General features: G+C 38.0%; 1 protein-coding gene across 1 annotated transcript in view; it reads right to left on the bottom strand.

Annotated features, from left to right (window-relative positions):
• Positions 1 to 23,483, bottom strand: part of LOC150077356 (xylosyl- and glucuronyltransferase LARGE1-like) — a 1,505,345-nt gene that overhangs the window by 125,827 nt on the left and 1,356,035 nt on the right. The window contains exon 19 of the mRNA XM_090385866.1: positions 1,134 to 1,258. Coding sequence (XP_090241992.1) covers positions 1,134 to 1,258 — 125 coding nt within the window. The remainder of the gene's footprint in view (positions 1 to 1,133; positions 1,259 to 23,483) is intronic.

Below are 23,483 nucleotides of genomic sequence, written 5' to 3'. Positions count from 1 at the left end.
AATAATAATAATAATAATAATAATAATAATAACAACGATCTGTGGTATTTAAGCTTGGAGGCCCTAATGCTGGATGTAATTCTTTATCCATTTCAGCTCCTTTTCACCCTGAGGGATTAGCCTTTCTATCCAGGTTACTGGCCCGCCACAGGGAGGAAAGGAGCAGTGCTGCTTGTGGCCAAACATAAGAGTTAGTACGGTAATAAAGAGTAAAAAAAAAAAGAAAAAAAAAAAAAAAAGGTACCTTCTTTTTTCTGGCTCGCTTTTTATACTTTTAAAAGTAGAGATAATTAACAGAATGACTTATAAAGAGAAATAAAATAAGGAAAAACTCAGTTGCTCTAGAAAAATCACTCTAGGAAGTTGGAGATCACTTGGCCACAGAAACAATTGGCACCTGGGACCAGTACATCCTTAATCATGGAAACCCTAATTTTCCCTGCCACAGAAGTTAAGATTGCAGGTCTGTATTTACACATTTCACACTTGGATAAACATCACCTTTGTAAATTGGAGAGACATTTACAAATCTTAGATCTCTTTAACTTTAATTGAGTTCAGGGATGTAAACATAATAATATATTGGGGATGACAATCTATAAAAATACAACTAGACAAATTGTATCAAATTCTCATTCTTTTTTATAAAAAAAATTAAATAAATAATACCAAATTTTCCCTTTTATAATGCCTCACTGGCTGTTGGACGGAGGTGGTTACAATTTCATTGTTATTGCTAAGGTAAACAATGCTTATTCATCACCAATGACTATGCAAAACTGCAGCCAGCCTGAAACATGCTAATCTCTCTTCTAATCTCTTTTCAGTGATATTGAAAATGGAGTTTGATGATACTTGATACATCATGTTTTCATTCTTCAGAATTATACATGCGAATTCATATGATCAAAATGATGTTTGAAGTATGGAAAAACCTCACTAAGTGCATGCTTGTGTGCGCACACACGCACACACACACACACACACACACACACACACACACACACACACACACACACACACACACACACACACACACACACACACACACACACACGCACGCACGCACACGCACAATAACTCAAGAAAATCTCTGATATATGTTTATAAATAATATCCACTCAGATACTCACCCCATCTCTATAAACAATATGATAACCCACATTTTTTCTGTTGCTAAGGATTTCAGAACTGAGTGTGTAACTGAGAAACTGTTGGACTTCAGAATCTGACATATAGAGGGCCAGACTAATAGGTCCTAATAAAAGAATCAAGGAGTTAATAATTATATATTAATGTTAACAAGAAAAAAGTGATTTTATTATGACAGAAAATATATTATCAATAAGACTGTCATTCTGAAATGTAGCAATAGTCAGTAAAGTACTAACTTATTAGGAGTATTTGGCTTATATAACGAAACTCAGAGATAATGCTCGATAATGAAAAAAAATATATAGATATATAGTGTTATAACTGTGTTAGGATATAAGTTTAGGGTTATAATTCTGTACTGATATTGAAATTGAATCGAAATCATGACTCAGACCAGAGTAGCAAAGCAAAAGGCTCAAGCTAATGGGAGTGCTGTGGCTCAGTGGAGAACTGAGAGGGGAAGGGGGGGCAGTTTCTCTGAATCACAGCCTTTGAAAATGGACTGCTTGCTTGATGTTTGTGGAGCAATCAAGTATGGGACATGATAGTGCCAAGTGGAATGTCTTTGTGTGTGCACGCGATGTGGGGAGCGTGAGGAAATCAGGCGACAACTCAGCGTTGTTATGGGCATATATGAGAGCTTGAAGGACAAGGTGGATGCCCTTGAAGGATCTAAATTGAGGGCCCATCAAGCTCTCAGTTGCCCACATCAACGCTAGAGCTTGCACATGATCATCAAGCAACACAGGGCAACCCCAAAGGCAGAATGCACTGGTCCCACAGGAACTAGTAGTTGTTGGTGACTCTATTGTCTGGGAAATGGGGAACATGATATGTAAAAAGGATAGGTGGAACAGGACCAGGGTATGTCTGCCAGGGACAAACGTTAATGACATTGTAGAGCGGATATCATCTTTTAAGAGCACAAAAGGTGATATTGTTGTACACATTGGCACTAATGACCTGAATTTTTAAATAATTACTTAAAAATTCAGGTCACTGTTGAAAAAAACTGTGAATTGGGTTGAATTTGAAAGTGTCTGCAATTCTGCTCAAACACGATAGGAGCAGGGATGCCAGACATCCCGCAATGCGCAGGACAGGAACTCAAAATTAACAGATTTTGACTGTAAAATAATAAAATAATGCCATAAAAAGTGAAGGATGCTGTTATGAAATGTATTTCTTTCCTAATATGTATGAATTTTGGACATTGGCGGGTGAGTGAGCACGCTAATGCTCACGGGACGCATTAGATGTCCGGGGATTTTTAGATATAAGCGTCTGCATAAATAGTGCGATCAACGATGTCAGTGCTGTCTGGTGGTCTACGCTAGGTGTATCTGAAGTGTGTGTTTATCTTTCATTATAAAAAGAATAAAAATTATTTTGACATCTGTCTAATCAGTTCAGCTGCTTTAGGAATTGTTACCTATATAAGGTAAATTTCATTGAATTTGTCTTATTAAATTAAAAATTAAAATGAACGGGTTGTATTTAAAATATCAATTTATTCTAGCCTTCAAAATGTCAGATGGTGAAAGTAGTTTGAAAATTCCGGAAAAGAAAAGAAGACGGTTGGTTCACTATAATGCAGATTGGGAAAAAAGTATAGTTGGATTAGTTGCGGTAGAGACGATCATAGTGCAAAATGCTCTACATGCAACAATTTCATTTTCACAATTAGTCACGGTGGTAAAAATGACGTAAGTAGACATTTGCAATATAAAAACCACACTGCAAATGTTCAAGCAATAGCAACTACATCAAAAATTTCAAAGTTTTTTATACCAAAGCAAAGCAAGGTTCATGAAGATGTCGCATTTGCAGAAGTATCGTTTTGTTACCATTCTGTTATGCATTCTCATAGTTATGTCTCAGCTGGTTGTGCTAGCTCAATTTTTAAAAAAAAAATGTTTCCTGACTCTGGAATTGCAGCAAAATATTCTTGCGGGAAAAGAAAAGTTTCTGCCATTATTGAAAAAATTGTTGGAAAGCACTCAAAAAATTACATACTGAAACAACTGGAGAATAATAAGCCCTTTTCTATAAGCATGGAAGCTTGTAATAAAGGAAACGTAAAAACTTTTCCTTTGGTTGTGAGATATTTTGACAAAACCCGTGGTGTAAAAACTGGTTTGATATCATTCATTTGGTTAGAAGAAGAAGATACTGAAACTATTTCAAATGCTCTCATCCAGCAGCTTACATTTAATGAATTATCTCCCAAAAAGATTACTGCGTATGGAGCAGATAATGCCAATATTAATTTTGGCAAGAAAAATAGCATTTTCATAGAATAAAAAAAAATTTAATGAAAATATATTACCTGCTGGTTGCAATTTGCACATTCTGCATAACACTGCTAAGAGAGCTTGCAATTGTTTGAGTATTGATATAGAATCTATTGTTATTAAAATATTTAATGAATTTAGCTCTTCAACAAAAAAGATAACTGAACTAAAAGACTTTTTCGAATGGACAGAAACAGAATGGAATGAAATATTACTGCATATACCAACAAGATGGCTGACTCTTTTACCGGCTACTGAGCGACTATTGACCAATTTTGCACCTATTAAATCATATTTATGAGCAAGAATAACATAGCACCTATATTGAGGCATATTTTTGAACATCAGCTTCATGAGGCATATGTAAAATTTGTAAAGAATGTATGTTCAATATTTCAACCAGCGCTAAAAAAACTCCAAGGTAGTAATGTTACGATTATTGAAGTATATTCAATTAAGAATAATATAAGGCAGTTCTTGATTGAGCATAAGAATGAATGTTATTATGGAGCAAATGTTAATGAAATTATCCAAAATTGTGATAACCTAGATGTTTCAAAACGGTTTAAAAGGGAAGCAAATAATTTATTTGATACAGCTATAAAATATTTAGAGAAATGGTTTAATTTCAATGACCAAAAATAAAAAATTCTCTCTAACTTATCTTTACATAGCATACCAGCATTTCATGAAATCATAGAAATCACTAACACATTTAAAATAAAAGTAGATTAAGATTTGCTGTTTGAAGAATATATCATCTTAAAAAGATTTATGGCAAATATAACAGATATTGAAAGGCAATTACCGTGTGAACAAAGGAGGGTTCGTTTTTTTTAAAAAAATTCTTCTCCACAATTTCAAAAAATTATCAAATACATCATCTGAAAGGATTTTTAGTCTAATAACGATTGCTTGGCGTAAAGATATAAATAGGTTGATTCTAAAAAAATTTGGAGGCCGAGCTGATGATAAAACAGAATTTCGGTGTGAATTGTTCGGAATTCAAATTTTTTTAAAAAAAATCAAGGTTTAGTCATTCTTAATGAAGTAAAATCATGTGATAAATACTGAATAATTTTTAGGATTATAGTATAAATAAAAAAATAAAAATTTCACTCAATTATTTTTTATTGTTTTTTTTTTTATTAGATACATTTTTAATGACCACAATGAAGTTTAGAAATTAAAAACGATATGTCAAAATTGCTAATTGTGAAAAAAATTTTCTTCAGAAAAATTGCTGCAATTTTTTTCATTTTTGTCCCGCAAGACCTAATTTGAAATCTGTCAGCCCTGGATAGGAGGGAGTATATGATGAAAGCCTTGTTGATCAATTCGGTCGTAGAGAGAGAGAGAGATTGTGCAAGGGTCAAGGCGTAGAATAATTTTCAGTCTGGTCTGTGCTAGTTAACAGAAGAGACTGCTTCTACAGGGATGAAATACACTTAAATATAAAGGGTGCAAGAATATATGCTGATACTATCGAGGCAGTGTTAGGTGGGTCGGAAAACTGCCAGCTTGGGGGGGTGATACAAGGATTAATAGATTAACAGTAGCCACTGGCAGAGGTGAAAGTGATTCTTGCAGTGCTTCTTTTGGAACAGCACAATGGAAAACAAAATCAGGGGATTTAAGAGACTGCTGGGAGTCATTGCGTACAAGTAAACATATGGGTTGTGTTAAAATACCACAGAATAGGAACAAATGCATGTATACTTGGGTATACACTGATGCTAGGAGTTTGGTAAATAAATTTGATGAATTTGAGGTAGTGTGCAAAATATCAAAGGCAGATATTGTTGGGATATCAGAGACGTGGTCCCCACAGATATAAGGAATGCGGAACTGGCATTTGGGTAGTACAGTGTGTACAGAAAGGACAGACAGGATAGGAAGGGAGGAGGGGTTATGCTATTAGTTAAGAAACATATAAAATCCAAGGAAGTGCAGCCAGTCAACATCGCTGGACAGTGCAGTGTCAAGTCAGTTTGGTGTGACATAAGCACTGGGAGATCAAAATTGAGAGTAGGAGTGTGTTATAAGCCTTAAGACTCGGATAAGTATAATAAGAAACAGTACAGCAAAATAGAGTAAGTAAGTAAATCAGAGATTCTTATAATGGGGCATTTTAATTTCCCGGATATTGACTGGAATTAGTGGGTTGGTCACTAACACACTAAAAAGGCTTTTGTGGATTTATTGGATGATTGTTTTCTACATCAGCATGTTCGGGAGGCAACTAGAGGGTGTAATATTCTTGATCTGATTATCAGTAGCTTCATCCATTTATAATATGCAGATAAAGGAATAAGTAGGTGGCAGTGATCACAGTGTGCCGAAGTGGGATTTACTCAAAGAGGTAACTACCATCAGGGGTAAAGGGAAGGGTTTTTGCTTTTTATACCAAATATAGTAAATTTATAAAGGCGACTAAGGTGGTCGGAGACAGTATTTAAATTCTCTATGGTTGGTCCAACTAATGATGTTACCAACAGCAAACTAAAATGGGAGGCATTCAAAGAATTTATCTTGGAAGCTACTAGGCTTTACATACAACTAAGCAATATTGTTCAAGGTTAGACCTAAACGGATATCAGATGAACTAATCAACCTTTGCCAGGGGAAAAGGTTGATGACGTTGTAGAGCAGATATCATCTTTTAAGGGCACAAAAGGTGACATAGTTGTACACGTTGGCACTAATGATATTAAGAGTAGGAGACTGGCGGAATTACTTAACAAGTACAGGTCACTGTTGAAAAAACCGTGAATTAGGGTTGAATTTGAAAGTGTCTGCAATTCTGCCCAGACACGATAGGAGGGAGTATATGATGAGAGCCCTGTCGATCAATTCAGCCCTGGAAAGATTGTGCAAGGCTCAAGGGGTAGAATTTTTTTCAGCTTAGTCTGTACTTGTTAACAGGAGAGACTGCTTCTACATATGATGGGATACACTTAAATAGAAAGGGTGCAAGAATGTTTGCTGATGCTATCGATGCAGTGTCAGGTGGGTCGGAAAACTGCTAGATTGGGGGGATACAAGGACTAATAGATTAACAGTAGCCACTGGCAGAGGTGAAAGTGATTCTTGCACTGCTTCTTTTGGAATGAGCCGCAGCCTGGAAAATAAGATGCAGGATATTTCAGAGACTGCTGGGAAGCATTGGGGTACAAATAAACACATGGGTTGTGTTAGGGTAGCTAAGAAAAAGAACAGGTGCATGTATACTTGCGTGTACACCATTGCTAGGAGTTTACTAAATAAATTTGATGAATTTGAGGTATTGTTCAAAACATCAAAGCAGATATTTTGGGGATTTCAGAGACTTATGTCACACAGATATAAGGAATGCAGAACTGGAATTTGGGGAGTACAATGTCTACAGAAAGGATAGACAGGATGGGAAAGGAGGAGGGGTTATGCTATTAGTTAAGAAATACATAAAATCCAAGAAAGTGAAGCCAGTCGACATTGCTGGACAGTGCAGTGTCGAGTCAGCTTGGTGTGACATAAGCACTGGGAGATCAAAATTGAGAGTAGGAGTGTGCTGTAGGCCTAATGACTCTGATGAGTATAATAAGAAACTGTACGGGGAAATAGAGTGGGCCAGTAAATCAGAGAGTCTTATAATGGGGGACTTTAATTTCCCAGATATTGATTGGAATTTGGGGGCTGGTCACTTAAACACTAGCAAGGCTTTTGTGGATTTAATGGATGATTGTTTTCTACATCAGCATGTTCTGTAAGTAAATGAACCACTAGGTGACAGTGATCACAGTGTGCTGAAGTGGGATTTACTCAAAGAGGTAACTACCATTAGGGGTAAAGGGAAGGGTTATTGCTTTCGTAAAGGCGACTACGACGGACTGAGACAGTATTTAAATTCTATACAGTGGGACCAACTGATGATGTTACCAACAGCAAATTCAAAATGGGAAGCATTCAAAGAACTTATCTTGGAAGCTACTAGGCTTTACATACCAACTAAGAAATATTGTTCAAGGTTTAGGCCTAAGTGGATGTCAGATGAACTAATGAGACATATGGCACAGAAGAAAAATGCATGGGTTACATACAAATTAACACGTGACACAGAAGCCTATGGTAGATACAAGTTGATCTGTAACCAAGTTACAAAGCAGGTTAGGCAGGTGGAGACAGATTACGAGTAATCTTTGGCAAGGGATGCAAAGAAAAACAGCAAAGAGTTCTTTTCTTAAGTAAACTCTAGAAGGAAGAGGATGAATCAGATTGGTCCACTTGATATTGATGGGTCAACTGTTGATGATCCTGCTCAGGGAGCTAACAAACTGATTGAATATTTTGCATCGACATTCACACATGAGGAGTTATTCAGAGAGGGGAATGCCAGAGGTGTATTGAACTCTGGCAGTAAGCTAGAGAATCTTGTAATAAATGAGAGTAAAGTGGAGGAGAAATTGTTGAAGATAAATACAAGAAAGGCACCTGGGGTGGATGGGATCTATCCAGTTATATTAAAGGAGGCAGCAAAGGAAGTAAGCAAACCCTTAGCTATAATTATGAGAGCTTCCTTGGCCTCAGGGGAAGTACCCATGGACTGGAGATGTGCAAATGTGACCCCAATTCACAAAGGAGGATCAAAGGGCGGGCGACACACGTAATTATAGACCTGTTAGTTTAACTTCTGTTCCTGGAAAATTAATGGAGGCACTGGTTAAAGAAGCACTGCAGGATCATCTAGACAAGACTTCAGTTATAGCTCAGACAAAGCATGGTTTTGTTAAGGGGAAGTCTTGCCTGACCAATTTGATTGGATACTATGATGCAGTCACAAAAGAACTGGATGCAGGGAATAACTTTGATATTATATACTTGGATCTTAGAAAGGCTTTTGATACTGTTGCACATGGAAGACTGCTGCACAAATTGGAGCAGTGTGGCATTGGAGGCAAATTGCTGCTACGGATAAAGGGGTGGTTGAGGGGGAGAAGACAGAGAGTGGTAATCAATGGACACTGCTCATCGTGGACTAATGTTATTAGTGGAGTCCCTCAGGTTTCAGTGTTGTGTTCTTTTATTGTTTTCTGTATTTATAAATGATATTGTTGATGGTATATCAAGCTTAATGTCTAAGTTTGTAGATGATTGAAAGCTTGGCAGGGTTGTTAAGGACACTACTGATGCTATGCTGCTGCAACAGGATCTGGAATGGTTGAGCAGATGGGCTGAGAGGTGGCAAATGAAATTTAACATTGACAAATGTATGGGAAACAGCAACTCCCTGAGCAACATATCAACTCTGTGGTACTACACTGAAAGTGGTAGAAAATGAAAAGGACCTGGGGGTAATTGCGCAGGCAGATATGAAGTTCTCTGAGCAGTGGAGACGGGCTGCAAGAGTAGCTCATGCTGTCTTGTCAATGATATACAGGAATTTTTCTAGCAGGGATAAGCAGGTGATTATTCCCTTGTATAAGGCAATGGTCAGGCCACACCTTTAGTACTGTATACAGGTTTGGAGGCCTCATTTCAAGAAGGATGTAGAGCTGCTGGAATGAGTACAGAGAAGGGGAACAAGATTAGTGAATGGAACAAAGGGGTGCTCTTACAAAGAAAGGTTTAAGTTTTGCAAATTACAGTGTCTGGAGACTAGGCACTGGTGAGGTGATGTGATAGATGTGTATAAAGCCTTGAATGGTTTGAGCATGCTCAATGCTGACAGGATTTCTTATCTAGCTCAGAATAATCACCTGAGTGGGCATAAATTGAAACTGAAGAAAGACAGTAGTAGGATAGATGTGTGGAAGTTTGCGTTTAGCCAGCGTGTAGTTGGTTGGTGGAACAGACTTCCATCTTTTGTTATGGAAGTTTTTAGCCTAAATAAATTTAAGGCTGAGCTGGACAGGTATTTGGAATGGAAGGAGGGGTGGAATGGGAGAGTTTTTTTTTTTTTTTTTGGCTGATGCTGCATAAGCTTGCTTTCTTGCAGAATATGCCTCTACTAATTCTAATACTTTGCCATATTTGACAGAGTACGTTATATGGATTATGTTTAATTAATTTTTTTTTTCTATATGTGATAGTGATTGTATACAACAAATGTCAGAATTAAGCATTTTCTATGCTAAACAAAAGAGAAAATACTATTGCAGCATACACTGGAAATATGATTTACAGTTTTGGATTTTATAGAAAAAAATACACATATCTTGAAAGTAAATACAAACTTATTCAACTTTGATATTTCAATGAACCTTACTTTTGTTTTTACCCAAAAAAAAAAAAAAACTGTGATAAATAGGAAGTTGACCTGCACTCTATCCTGCTAGCAGATCCTAAAAATCTCAACTACCAGGTATTATAGAACAATATAGAACACGCAATACATCATATTGGGATATTTTGCTAACATATAACTCCATTAGACATTACAGTCACACTTAGTTAAGTGCTATCATAATATCCAAGTATACATATTATTTTTGAAATTTGAACATTATAGAACACTTAAAAACATAGAAAATACATTGTTGTTGTTGCTTTTGAGTTTTTTGGCACAATGGCCTGTTGGGCCATATTGTGCCTGTTCATAATTTGCTTATCACTATGATCGCAGTCTATTATACCGACTCATGTGTTTCAAATAGTTAAACAGTTCCTCAAAATTTTCTTCATTGCTAAGAATATGTAATAAGGTTAAGGGTTCCTGTAAAGTTGGATAGGGGGCTAATTCTTGATTTTCTGATTGTTGAATGTTGGGAACATTCAATGAGAATGTGTTTTATTGTTAGCTGCAAAAGAAACACTGAGGAGGATTCTCTCCCACAAGCAAATACAAGTGAGTTGGATACGAATAACCAATGCAGAGACTTGCCAGAATCACTTCTTGTCAGCTCTTCAAATAGGCCTCTGGGGTTGGGAATATTCATATTCATAATAACTGCACAAACCTACACCAACTTTTATTAAAAATAAATAAATAGTGTTGGGTCATATTAAAATAATAATAATGTAAATAAATAAAATAAATAGCCGACCGGGCTGGCCAGGTAGGTAAAGTGCCTGCCTGGCAACCCAAAGGTCGCGGGTTCGATTCCCGCCTCGGGCTTGGATCACAGTAAAATGCAAAAACTTTGGGAGGTGCATTATGGCCATAGAAACTGATGTGCCAACAACTAACAAGAAAAAAATAAAATAAAATAAATAACAAGGAAAATAAAATAAATAGAATGATATAATTCCATTGGATAAAATTGATAAAAATGTAACTGCCTGTACAATACAATATGAACTTTTAAACTGCAATGAATAAATTACAATAAAACAATGTAGATAAAACACAGGATAATAAAAGTGCTAAAACTATGTAGCTTTCAGAGGCATCCGCCTCCTTTTTCAACAGTAAGGCTTATCATACAGCACATCCTTAAATATCAGCAGGCTCATGGTTCTGAAGACGTGTTTCTACAGGAACATGGGCAGAATTCTCCCCATGTGCACTGGAACCCGAAATGGCTCAGGACCATGCCAGGCAGAACCGCTCATTCCGTCCAAGAACCACCGCCTCAAAGAGAGGATGAATGCGGATTCCCCTGTCTCTATTAATGGTATTGCTCTCAGAGGAGCAAATCCACAAGCTCTTGAGTCATTTGCAGTCTCAAAACTATGTGCCTGGTCGACGATAACAGCTTCGTCTGGGGAGATTCAATGGTGCTCCTCCCAGAAATGTTCTGCCATGGCAGATTTCCCATAATTTATCGTGTTCCCCCAGATCTTTAAACCGATGTTTCATTTCACCAACATAACATTCCCCACAATCTGGGCACCTGATCTTATACATGACCCCACTTGTACATTCCCTTGGTATGGGGTCCTTGACCTGTGACGCAACTGTGTGCAACCTCTGCCTTGGCAGCTGCACACAGCATGCCTGGCAATCGCGTAATACCCAAGCTATATGCTCAGTTAGGGTATGTATGCAGTGGCAACTGGTGTAAATGGTTCTCTTCGTCCGTGCTCTGCTTCTCAAATATATTTATCTACAATCCTCTGGTGGTAGCCGCTTCTGAGATCCACTGTGACATGTTTAATTTCTTCTTTTCTATCCTAGTAGGTGCTGCAATGGGACCCAGCCCAAAAATGCTCTGATAACACTGTTCTTATGATGGTTCGTTTCTGCCGTATTGTAATGTGTATATTGGCCCCGGCACATGGGTTTCCTATATACACTGATTTTCCTATATACACTGATATTGCCTTAAAAGAATGGATATACACCCATTCTTTTAAGGTATAAGGGCTTTCCTTATGCACCAACACATCAAGGAAAGGGAGGTATCCTCTACTTCCACCTCAAAGGTAAACTGAATAAACGGGAGAAGCTATTAAGGAAACCAAGCACCTCATCCTCTTTCCCCCTCTGAATAATTGTAAACATATCACTGACGTATCGTTTTCATATGCACATGGGGAGAACCGACCCAAAAGTAGGTTCACGGCACAGCAATGGTTTCCCCTATTAGTGATCACAGCAAATTTGGCTATGGAGGACTCGAAGCCAGGATTTTTGATGGGTTGGTTCTCCCCATGAGCGCATCGAAACAATATATTTACAATTATTTGGAGGGGGAGAGAGGATGAGGTGCTTGGTTTCCTTAATAGCTTCTCCTCATTTACATTAATGATTAGCATCACAAATAGAAATATAAACAAAAGATATTTAATAGGTAAGGCAAAGCTAATTATTATTTGACAAGTGCTCTCAAAATATTCCAAAATAAGCATTTGCAATCTTTATACACCAGTTTTGGTAAAATGTTATCAGAAGCCCTTAATTTGCTTCAGTTTATCATTTTAAATGGAAAACAAAATGAAAAGTTCACCAGGTGCAAACTAATATTTAGTTGAAATGCCTCTGGCCCTGATGACAGCAGCACACTGTTGAGGCATTGGCAAGATCTGAAGATAATCAGCTCATAGTTCGTGATTCCAAACACGACTTATGGCTTCCTGAAGTTCACGAAGGGTCTTTGGTTTCTTTCTGGCAACTGCAGATTCCACATGATGCCAACAGTTCTCTGTAAGATTCAGGTCCAGGTTGTTTCCTGGCCAGCTAAGAGTTGTAATGGACCATTCTTCGAACCATTTTTTCACCTGTAGCAAATGTAAACACATTACTGTCGAAAATCTGTAATGCAGAAATGAAGCTAAAGTAACTATAGAAGTGCCTACTTACACTTTTGGCCCAATGACAAGGACTAGAGTCATCCTGAAAGATGCAGTTACTTGGCAGGTTGAAATGGTCTCTAATGGTTAGCAGCAATTTGCCTTCCAATATAGTCAGGTATCCAGTGGCATTTACGGAACCTTTTATAAACTGCAGGTAACATACTCTGCAATACGAAATGCACCCCCCATATCATTTTGGCTGGTAGGGAATTTCACGGTAGACATCATACAGTCTGGATGGTATTCTTCACCACATCTATGGCAAATCATTTGTCTCCATTCAGAGCCTTGCAGGTTGAATTTCTTCTCATCCGAGAAAATAACTGACTTCCACAGCTCGGGGGGGGGGGGGGGTCCATTTGACATTCTCATTACCCCAAATTAATCAGGCCCTTTTCATTTTTTGTGTGAGGAGGGGCTTCTTCTTAGGGTGACGGGCTAAAAGTCCATTTTTGAAGAGGCGGCTTCCGACTGTTACTGCACTTGCTACGACTCCTGTATGTTCTTCTCATTCCCTTTTGATCTCAGACGAAGAAGCTTTATAGTTTTTAAGGCACAAGAGCTTCAAAACACGGTCCTGTTTTGGCGTATAAACTCGTTTGCATCTGGTTCCTTTTTTCCTATCAGAAGAACCAGTATTCTTGAGTTTGGAAAGAAATCTACTCACTGTTGACTGATTACAAGACTATAAGCAATATGATGGGAAGAACATCCTTCCTAATGGAAAGCAACAATAGCACTCTTTCCTTGTGGCATCAACTGTAGGTAACTCATCATCCTGATACAAGCAAGGAATGAGTGCAACTCTTGCAGAGCATGCTTATATAGCTGAAAGTAACAGCTGATGCAATATTACGTTATCACCGATACGTGTTAATCTTATCTGATGCAATCTGTAAGAAATATTGCCAGATACTTATGTTATTCAGAGGACAATTAGAATTTTACAATGCAATTTCTTTAAACACCAGTTTTGGTGACTCAATTGTCAGGGAGATGGGAAATATTCTATGCAAGAAGGATAGGTGGAACAGTACCAGGGGCAAAGGTTGATGACGTTGTAGAGCGGATATCATCTTTTAAGGGCACAAAAGGTGATATTGTTGTACACGTTGGAACTAATGATATTAAGAGTAAGAGATCTGCAGATTTACTAAACAGGTACAGGTAAATGTTTAAAAAAAACATCACGAGTTACGGATGAATTTGAAAGTGTCTGCAATTCTACCCAGACACGATATGAGGGAGTGTATGATGAGAGCCTTGTCTATCAATTTGGCCCTGGAGAGATTGTGCAAGGCTAAAGGGGTAGAATTTTTTTAAGCCTAGTTTGTGCTTGTTGACAGGAGAGACTGCTGCTACAGGGATGGGGTATACTTAAATAGAAAGGGTGCAAGAATATTTGCCCATGCTTTTGAGGCATTGTTAGGTGGGTCAAGGAAGCCTGAGGCTTATGCTGCACCAGCCAAAAAAAAAAAAAAAAAAAAATTCCCAAGTTACAATGGGGTAGAGAGAGAGAAGTAGAAAGGAATCACCAAGAAAGATAATAATGATGATATCCAGCTCAGGACCCTGGGTGTGCTAAGTGCGTACTCACCAGATGTGAGCCCCTGAAAGCATTCAAAAATAAATTATGATAGATCTATTACCAGGCAATTAATTAATTTACCTAAATAAACTAAATGTAGCAAGGCATAATATTTAAGAGTTTAAGATTCTATGTAATATCAGTGTAGATACACCATAGATTAAGAATAACTACGATAGTAGTGTGAAAGGCATCATTTCGTCTGTATTTCATATCGTGCTCTTACTTCAAAATGATTTACCTTTGTATTGCACTACCTCTAATAAGTAACGCTTCACTAATAGAGAAGACTATTGTTACTTGTCTTACCACCACCCACCGAAGAAAAGCAACTAGCTTTGAAACAGTGCCATCTGGGTAGTGGTACTCACTGAGAATAAGTAACAATAGTCTTCTCTTTTAGTGAAGCGTTACTTATTCGAGGTTACATAATAAGCGTTACTTAATAGCATCATTAATACACAGCCATTTCTGAATAAACAGAATATGGCTGTGTATTAATGATGCTATTGCACTTAACATATACATAGTCTAAATTTGCTTGCAGCTTGAGGCTTTAGCCCTAAACGCATCTTAGTCTAAATACAACATACACCATCAGGCATCTCTCATATTGTGGGGGTATACTTCATAACTGTTTTGCCCTCACTGCATCACTCGGGTACCCACCCACCCACCCACCCACCGAAGAAGGGCCAAAAAGCCCTGAAACGGCACCAGGGGGAGCCTGATGATGTCTGGAGTTTCCAAGAATAGGTAACAACAGCCTTCTCACTGGAGAAGCGTTGCCTATTCGAGGAGTTCGAGTGGGGTGAGTTGACGCAGTTACTGTCCTTTCATTCTTCTACACCGTTTCTTTTCCTCTTCCACTCCTACTATTACTTTCCCTCTACCTTTTTGCTTTTCTAAGTCTAATAGGGACAAGTGGATAGTCGAGTTATTATCCCACACATAACAGTGGTAGTACCTATCTGAGAATAAGTAACATTAGTCTTCTCCTTAGGTGAAGCGTTACTTATTCGAAGTAGTGCAATATCATGGCAACTCGTGACGGTATTCACAATATGAGATATAACTTAAAACGATGCCGCCTTATAAAAATTACATACTCCTTTATTGCACGCATTGCAATATATTATTTTTCCATCCGTTTGGTATGTGTCTTTGGATTCTTCATTCACCACAGAATAAATCCATTTTCTAAAAATCTCAATTTTAGCTTTATTTGCCAACAGCTGAAGTTTCTACTGTATAAAATAAGTTCAACGAATAATTCCTTGAACTCAGTATAAAGCGAAACTACTGTAAAGTTTTATGTTATAGCTAAAATGACACTATGGTGTTGCGTGTCGATGACTAAAGAGTCAATCGAAATAACTTTGGGATTTAGGGATTTAGCTGCTCATACCTACCCACGGTGGAATGTGGAATGATTAAATGTAAATTCCCACGTTTTTTTATAAATATATTTTAAATCAATTTGATAAATAATTTGTCGATATTATGAAAATTTTATGTTGACAAGTATAAAATATGCTATTAAATATGATATGTTATTGAAATTATGACCTAATGTGTAAAATATGATGAAATATGAAATTACAAACACGCTTCTTTAGGATCCTCAGACCACGTAACATGGACACACTAAGTTTCATGGATTTATGTAAACGAAAAATGAATATCATAATACATAAAAATCCAAACCCTACTATTGAGGCTCGAGGCAGAGAGGAAAAATGTATGGGATGCATATAAATTATCAGGTGACACAGAAGCCTATAGCTGATATAAACTAGTTTGTAATCAAGTCACAAAAGAGGTTAGGAAGACGAAGGCAGATTACGAGAAATGCTTGGCGAAGAGCAGTGTCCATTGATTAGCACTCTCTGTCTTCTCCCACTCAACCATCCCTTTATCCATAGCAGCAATTTGCCTCCAATGCTACACTGTTCCACTTTGTGCAGCAGTCTTCCATGTGCAACAGTATCAAAGGCTTTTCTAAGATCCAAAAATATGATATCAAAGTTATTCTTTGCATCCAGTTCCTTTGTGACTACATCATAGTATCCAATCAAATTTGTCAGACAAGACTTCCCCTTAACAAACCCACGCTGTGTCCGAGCTATAACTAAAGTCTTGTTTAGATGATCCTGCAATGCTTCTTTAACCAGTGCCTCCATTAATTTTCCTGAAACAGAAGTTAAACTAACAGATCTGTAATGATCTATGTCTCCCTTTGATCCTCCTTTGTGGATTGGGGCCACATTTGCACATCTCCAGTCCATGGGCACCTTCCCTGAGTCCAGGGAAGCTCTCATAATTATGGCTAAGGGTTTACTTACTTCCTTTGCCACCTCCTTTAATATAACTGGATAGATTCCATCCACCCCAGGTGCCTTTCTTGTGTCTATCTTCAACAATTTCTGCTCAACTTTACTCTCAGTTATTACAAGATTATCTAGCTAACTGCCAGAGCTGAATACACCTCTGGCATTCCCCTCCCTGAATAACTTCTCATGTGTGAATGTCGATGCAAAATATTCATTCAGTTTGTTAGCTACCTGAGCAGGATCATCAACAGTTGAACCATCAATATCAAGACTGACAGGAAATGATAAGGTCATCTGTGTACATGTAAGTTTCAACAGTATTTGGGATATCTCATGTTAAGCTCCTAACTCGGATTGAAAACAGCATTGGACTAAGTATTGATCCCTGCAGGACTCCCTGTTCCTGAATGTGAGATGTAGAGAGTGTGTTTTTATATCGGACCTGAAAAGAACGCAATTGCAGAAAATTTCGAATTATTTTCAGCAAATGGCCCCTAAGCCCCAGATGGTAAAGGTCCATAATAATCCCATGATGCCATGTAGTGTCAAATGCCTTTTCAAGATCTAGGTTGACTATGACTAGACATTGTTTCATGACAAAGGCATTGCAAATATGAGATTCAGCTTTGATAAGCACAACCAGCATTGATCTATTCTTCCGAAAGCAATACTGATGATCTGGAAGGAGATTCTGTGACTCCAGGATGTAATCTAGCCTAGTATGAACCATCCTTTCAAAAATTTTACCCATGCAGCTCGTAAGAGATATTGGCCTATAATTTTCAACACAGGAATGATCTTTGCTTGGTTTTGGTAAGGCAATAATGAAAGAATGACGCTAGGAAGAAGGATAGGCATTTTCGGAGAATATCTGATTATAAAAGATATGTACTCAAATCTTCTTCAAGTAAATGCTTCAGCATACGTAATGAACTCCATCTGAGGCTGTGACACTATTTGACGATCTGTTTAACGATTCTTGAAGTTCTATGAATGTAAAGGGTTGGTTGGTTGTATGGGAAAGAGCATTGCGTGAAAAAGTTGATTTTATATCATTCTGCACTAGCTTTGATGTTCTGAAATGTGGACACATAGGAGGCAGAAGTAGAGATTTTAGCAAATGATTCTGCAAGTGCATTAGCAACTTTTTCAGCTGTAGATAGGTCTTTCCCTTTTCAATGAAGTATTGGAGAGAGCAGATGAGCAAATTTTTCATTTAGTGCCTGTTTTATTTTCTAGATGAGCTGTGAATCAGTGTCTTTTGTGATTGTTGATGCAAAAGCGATCCATGAGTCTCATTTCGATTTCCGACTAATTTGCCTTACTTTTGCTTTAAGCCTTTTATCAGCAATGAGGTTATTAGTGGTGGGATTATTACGGAAATTATTTCAATCTTGGTTTTTACCCTGTTTGGCAGTGAAGCAATCTGCATTCCAGCAGTGATTTCTGTGATTGCGATATGTCTTGGATTTCGGAATGTATGTTTTTGCGGCAGTCAGAATCTGATTGATGATGTAAGTATTTACATCATCAATAGGTTCTTTTTAAAGTAAAATCTGTCTAGAAGTATTTGAGCAGAATAGCCATCCCAGTTTGCCTTTTTAAACTTCCAAGTGGATCGTCGATCAGGATTTGGTGTTACCCCTGTTTGTAAGGAGCAAATTATCGGAAAGTGATCACTGTTAAAAGGATCGTTAATACAGACCATGTCATGATTGGAAAGATGGAAGGTGAGCAAATTGACAAGTCAATTTCAGAAGTAGATCCTGTAGGTAGATGGATGTAGGTAGGAGATCCAGAGTTTAATAAATTTAGATCATTATTCTTTTTAAATTCCTCAATCAACTTGCCCCATCTGTCCATTGTAGCTGATCCTCAGAATGGATGATGTCCATTAAAGTCACCGGAAAGACAAACTGGAGTTGGGAGTTGTGTAATAAGGTTGTCAAGTTCTGAAAGGGCAAGTGGTAGAGATCATCATCATCATCATCATCATCATCATCAGCCATTTTCAATCCACTGCAGGATGAAGGCCTCTCCAGCAACTTTCCAGTTTCCTGTTTTGAGCACTGGCCATCCATTTACTACTCAAAAACTCATGAATTTCATCTATCCATCTCCGCCTTTGTCTTCCAGGTTTTCTTCTAGCTCCTCTTTGGTACCATTCTGTTATTTTCTTAGTCCATCTGTCATCATGTCTTCGAGCTATGTGTCCTGCCCAAGACCATTTTAGTTCTTTAGTTTTGATAAGAATGTCCTTTACTTGAGTTTGCTGCCTAATCCATGTGTTTCTCTTCTTATCTAACAGTCTGATTCCCAATATAATTCGTTCCATTCTTCGCTGTGTAGTTCTTAGCTTCTCTTCCATTCTTTTGGTGAGTGCCCAAGTTTCACTTCCATAAGTCATGGTGGGGAGTATACATTGATTCATTATTTTACGTTTCAGACAAACTGGGATATTGCTCTTCAGTATGTGACTATATTTCCTGAATGCTATCCATCCAAAATTTATTCTTCTCTTGACTTCCAGCCATTTATCATTATTACAGCTAATAACTTGTCCCAGATAAGTATATGACTCCACCTTTTCAATTACTGCTCCTTCAATCATTCCCTTTCCGTGGCATACTTGTTCATCATTACTTTTGTTTTAGCATATTCATCTTTAGTCCAAAATCCTTACTAACTGTGCATAACTGATTAAGATTTTCCTCTAATTCTTTGGGATCGTGGCTTATGACCACAATGTCATCTGCAAATCATAAATGGTTTAGGTACTCTCCATTCACATTGACTCCTTTCTGCGACCAGTCTAATCTTCTGAAAGCTTCCTCAAGGGCAGCAGTAAACAGCTTCGGAGATATTGTGTCTCCTTGTCGAACTCCTTTCTCGATTTTAAATTTGCTACTGTCTTTGTCTAGTCTAATAAAGGATGTAGCACTCTCATATATTTTCTTCAAAATCATAATATATGGAGTATCTATGCCTTGTCTTTCCAGTGCCTGAAACATTGCCTTATGCTGTATGGAGTCAAATGCATTTTCATAATCCACAAATGCCAGGCATAATGGTGTTTTATATTCATTTGCTTTCTCCATTAGCTGTGATATTACGTGAAGGTGATCCATAGTTGAGAATCCTGTCCTAAAGCCAGCTTGCTCTTTCGGTTGATTCTCATCAAGTATTCTTTCTAATCTGTTCGTAATGACCCTTGTGAACAACTTGTAGATATGGGATATTGTTATCTAATTGGTCTATAATTTCCAATTTCTGATTTATCTCCTTTCTTATGCAGCAAAACTATGATTGCATTATTCCACTGCTTAGGCATCACACCTTTTCTAATGCACTTTGTGAAGAGCCTTGCCAGTTTTTGTGTTATGTCTCTTCCTCCCAATTTTAACAACTCTACAGTAACTTCATCTTCCCCCGGGGCTTTCCGATTCTTCATTTTCTTCAATGCATGTTCTACCTCGTCAGGAAGAATATCGGGTATGTCGTATGTGTTGCTACTTTGCAATCCATCTTCCCCACTGCTGGTATCATTCCCTCGCTCCTTGTATAATTCTCTATAGTAGTCTTCTGCTATTTGAATTATGCCTTCTCTGCTGTTTATAAGTACACCATCTCTATTCTTCAGTTTCAGTATCATTTGTCTTTCTGTATTACTGCTCATGGCTGCTGATTTAAATCCTTTGTTTTCCCTTAATGCTTGTTCTACTTTTCTTGTGTTAAATCTTCTTATGTCCTCTCTGAGTCTCTTTCTAATGGCTTTGCATAACTCAGTATACTCAATTTTCTCCCTGTCAGTGTTTTTCTTGCTCTTCATTTGTCGTCTTTGGTTCATCATGACAAGTGTTTCTTGACTAATTTTTTCTTCTTTGGATTTCTGTTTCCCTATAGGTTTCTTGGGCTTTATCACTTTCAGAAAGTTGTAATATTCCTCGTCGATATCTTGGTCCTGAGCAGTCTGCAGAAGCTCAAACTTGTTCTTAAGTTCCAGTACATACTGCTTTTTCTCCTCCTCTGTTATTTCAAAGACCTTTGTATTATTTACTCGAGTCAGTTTTTTCCTTTCCTTTCCTACATCTATATCAAGTGTACATCTTACCATTCTGTGATCACTTCCAACATTTACCTTATTCAGGACGGTAACATCATTCACAATATATCTTCTGTTAGTGAGGATGAAGTCGATTTCATTAGTTGTTAATCCATTTGGACTCTTCCATGTCCACTTTCTGTTCACCCTTTTCTTGAAAAAAGTGTTCATTACTGACATTCCTTGAGATTCTGCAAATTCCACAAGTCTTTCACCTCTTTTATTTCTTTCACCAATTCCAAAATTTCCTATAGTTCCTCTTTCTGCGCTGTTTTGCCTTTTTCCAACCTTAGCATTGAAGTCCCCCATAATAATAGTGTAGTGGGTTTTCTGCTCATCTAGAAGACTCTCAATTTCAGTGTACATTTCTTCAACCTCTTCATCATCATGGCTCGATGTTGGTGCATAAATCATTATAATCTTTAGATTGTACCTCTTAGAAATCTTGAGTATTAGTCTTGACACCCTTGGTGATGTACTTTTGAATTCCAAAATGTTGTTTTTAAAATCTTTATGGACCAGAAACCCAACTCCACCTTCACTCCTTTCACTGTTTCCATTGGTGTACAGCAGATTTCCACTTGATAAACTTATAAGTGATTCATTTCTTCTTCTTGTTTCAGCCAAACCGATGATATTCCAATTCACATTTCCTAATTCCTTTTCCAGCTCTAATATCCTGTCTTCACCGATGAGTGATCGTACGTTATAACAGGCCAAGTTCAATTTCCGTGCATGGCAGCCTGGTCGTACCCAGAGATTCTTAGCACCCTCTGCTTCCACTCTGATCCTCTCGCTGCCATAAGAGGGAGAGTGAAAGCTGCTGGGGACTGAGGGCCATTTGTATTGTTGTGCTCTCATTGCTGGAGGGTTTGGTCTTTTCCTCTTCACACTGACCAGGCGTCTTGAAGAGAACCACTCTACACGTTTGTTGCCACCTAAGTGACGTAACAGGGCTTACCATCGAGAAGGTGTGCATGAGTGGATTTTAGGGAGTGGATTTTAGTGGATAAATCGAAACAATGGTAACTGAAATACCAACTGCAATCCGAGCTGCCACAACTTCTAGGGGTGGTTTTTAATTGGATCGATCTAGATTGTATGTTAGAAATTACAAAAATGGCTACTCCTCCATGGGCAGGAGGAGACTCTGGACTTCAATCTCATCTGTATATCATATAAATTGAGAATTTTGGCGAAACTTTGGGGGTGACAAGAATGTTTCCTGTAGGCATATCTATTGGATTAAACTGAGAGATTAAATCCCTTAAGTCATCAGAATGGCTGCTTAGCCCTATACAGTTCCACAGTATGATGTTAGGCATTAATTTGGTTTGGCTGAGGATGATTCTTCTAACTGTTTTTTGTATGCAGGGCATTTTTTCCAGCCTTTTTTTGAGAATAAGGGGCATCCAGTATCCACTATCCTAGAACTCCATGCCAATGACTGAGTTAGTCATTGGCATGGAGTTCTAGGATAGGTTCTTCATAATTTGGGTGTATATCCACTTCCATGGTGTTGGTGGGTGGATCAGTTTCCTTACAGTCTTTATTAGGTTTAAATTTTTCTGTGTCATTTAAGACAGTCAGAGTATTGGTTTGGATACTAATTGGGGTGTTGGTGGATTTCTTGGTTTTAGTTTTACAATGACCTTTTCCAGTGGTTGACAAGGTTGCTTTAACCCAATTAGCTAGCGAGATGTTGGGCGGATTGACACATCTGTTTGAATTGAAGTTGTATGAAAACTTCGGGTTCGAGAGGCATAAGATTGACTAGGTATGGTCAACATTATTTGTCTACATGTCTCAGGATATGTGACTTTAGGTTCTACTTTGTATTTTTGGTTTTTTCCTACCTGTTTTCCACATTTCACATGATTTAGAAAAGGCAGGGAGATTGCCTTTGCAGTTGGGGAAAATGGGAATTGCGGTTGGACAATCTACTTGTGTATGATCTTTTGCTCCACAAATAGGACAGATGGCGTCACCTCTGCATGCCTGCTGTGAATGGCCATATATCTGGCATTTAAAACAGAGAAGAGGATTCGGGATGTATGGACAAATTCAGCAGTTTAAATATCCAGCTTTTACTGCAGATGGAAAATCAGGAGTACTAAAAGTTAAAATGATGGAACGAGTTGGTATGAGATTTCCATCTTTTTTGTCATTATTCTTTTAGCACTGATTACCTTTTGATTGCTAAGTTCTTGTACTAATTCCTCCTCAGACACTGTAATTAAGTCCCATTCTGTGATGACGCCTTTTGATGAATTTAAGGTATTGTGGGGAGTAACAGAGACTGGCAACCCACAAAATGTCGTTGTTTTTAATATCCAATCAGAATGTTTGGCGGTGGCTGTTTCAATCAGGAAATCTCCGGATTGTAGTCACTTTACCATTTTTGATGATCCTGCAATAGATTCAAGATGTCTTTGAATGATGGATAGAGATAACTTACCCACAGGCTGGGTAGACAGGGAGTGTATCACCAAAAAATCAGGAATGTCTGGAGTGTGTGCTTGGGTTCAAAGCCTTTTGGTTGACTATTGTTGTTATCATGACAGGATTCTTGTCTTGAGCTTGAAGACTCTAAGGGTGGAAAATTGTTAGAACCTATGATGGCTACGTTTGGCGCAGGGAATTTATCTTTTTCACCCAGGTTTCCGGCCCCACCATGGGAAGACAGGAGCACTGCCATGAGGTGACCAAGCGGCTGGGTTAGTAATTAGTATTTATAGAAAAAAGAAACAGAAAGGTGGGTTCCCTTTCCTGGCCTTTGCCTGGAAAAAGACAGGAGC

Source organism: Mastigoproctus giganteus, chromosome 12 (assembly GCF_048544385.1).
Source record: "Mastigoproctus giganteus isolate SK-2022 chromosome 12, ASM4854438v1, whole genome shotgun sequence".
NCBI lineage: Eukaryota > Metazoa > Arthropoda > Arachnida > Uropygi > Thelyphonidae > Mastigoproctus > Mastigoproctus giganteus.
This window is presented reverse-complemented; position numbering and strand designations above follow the sequence as displayed.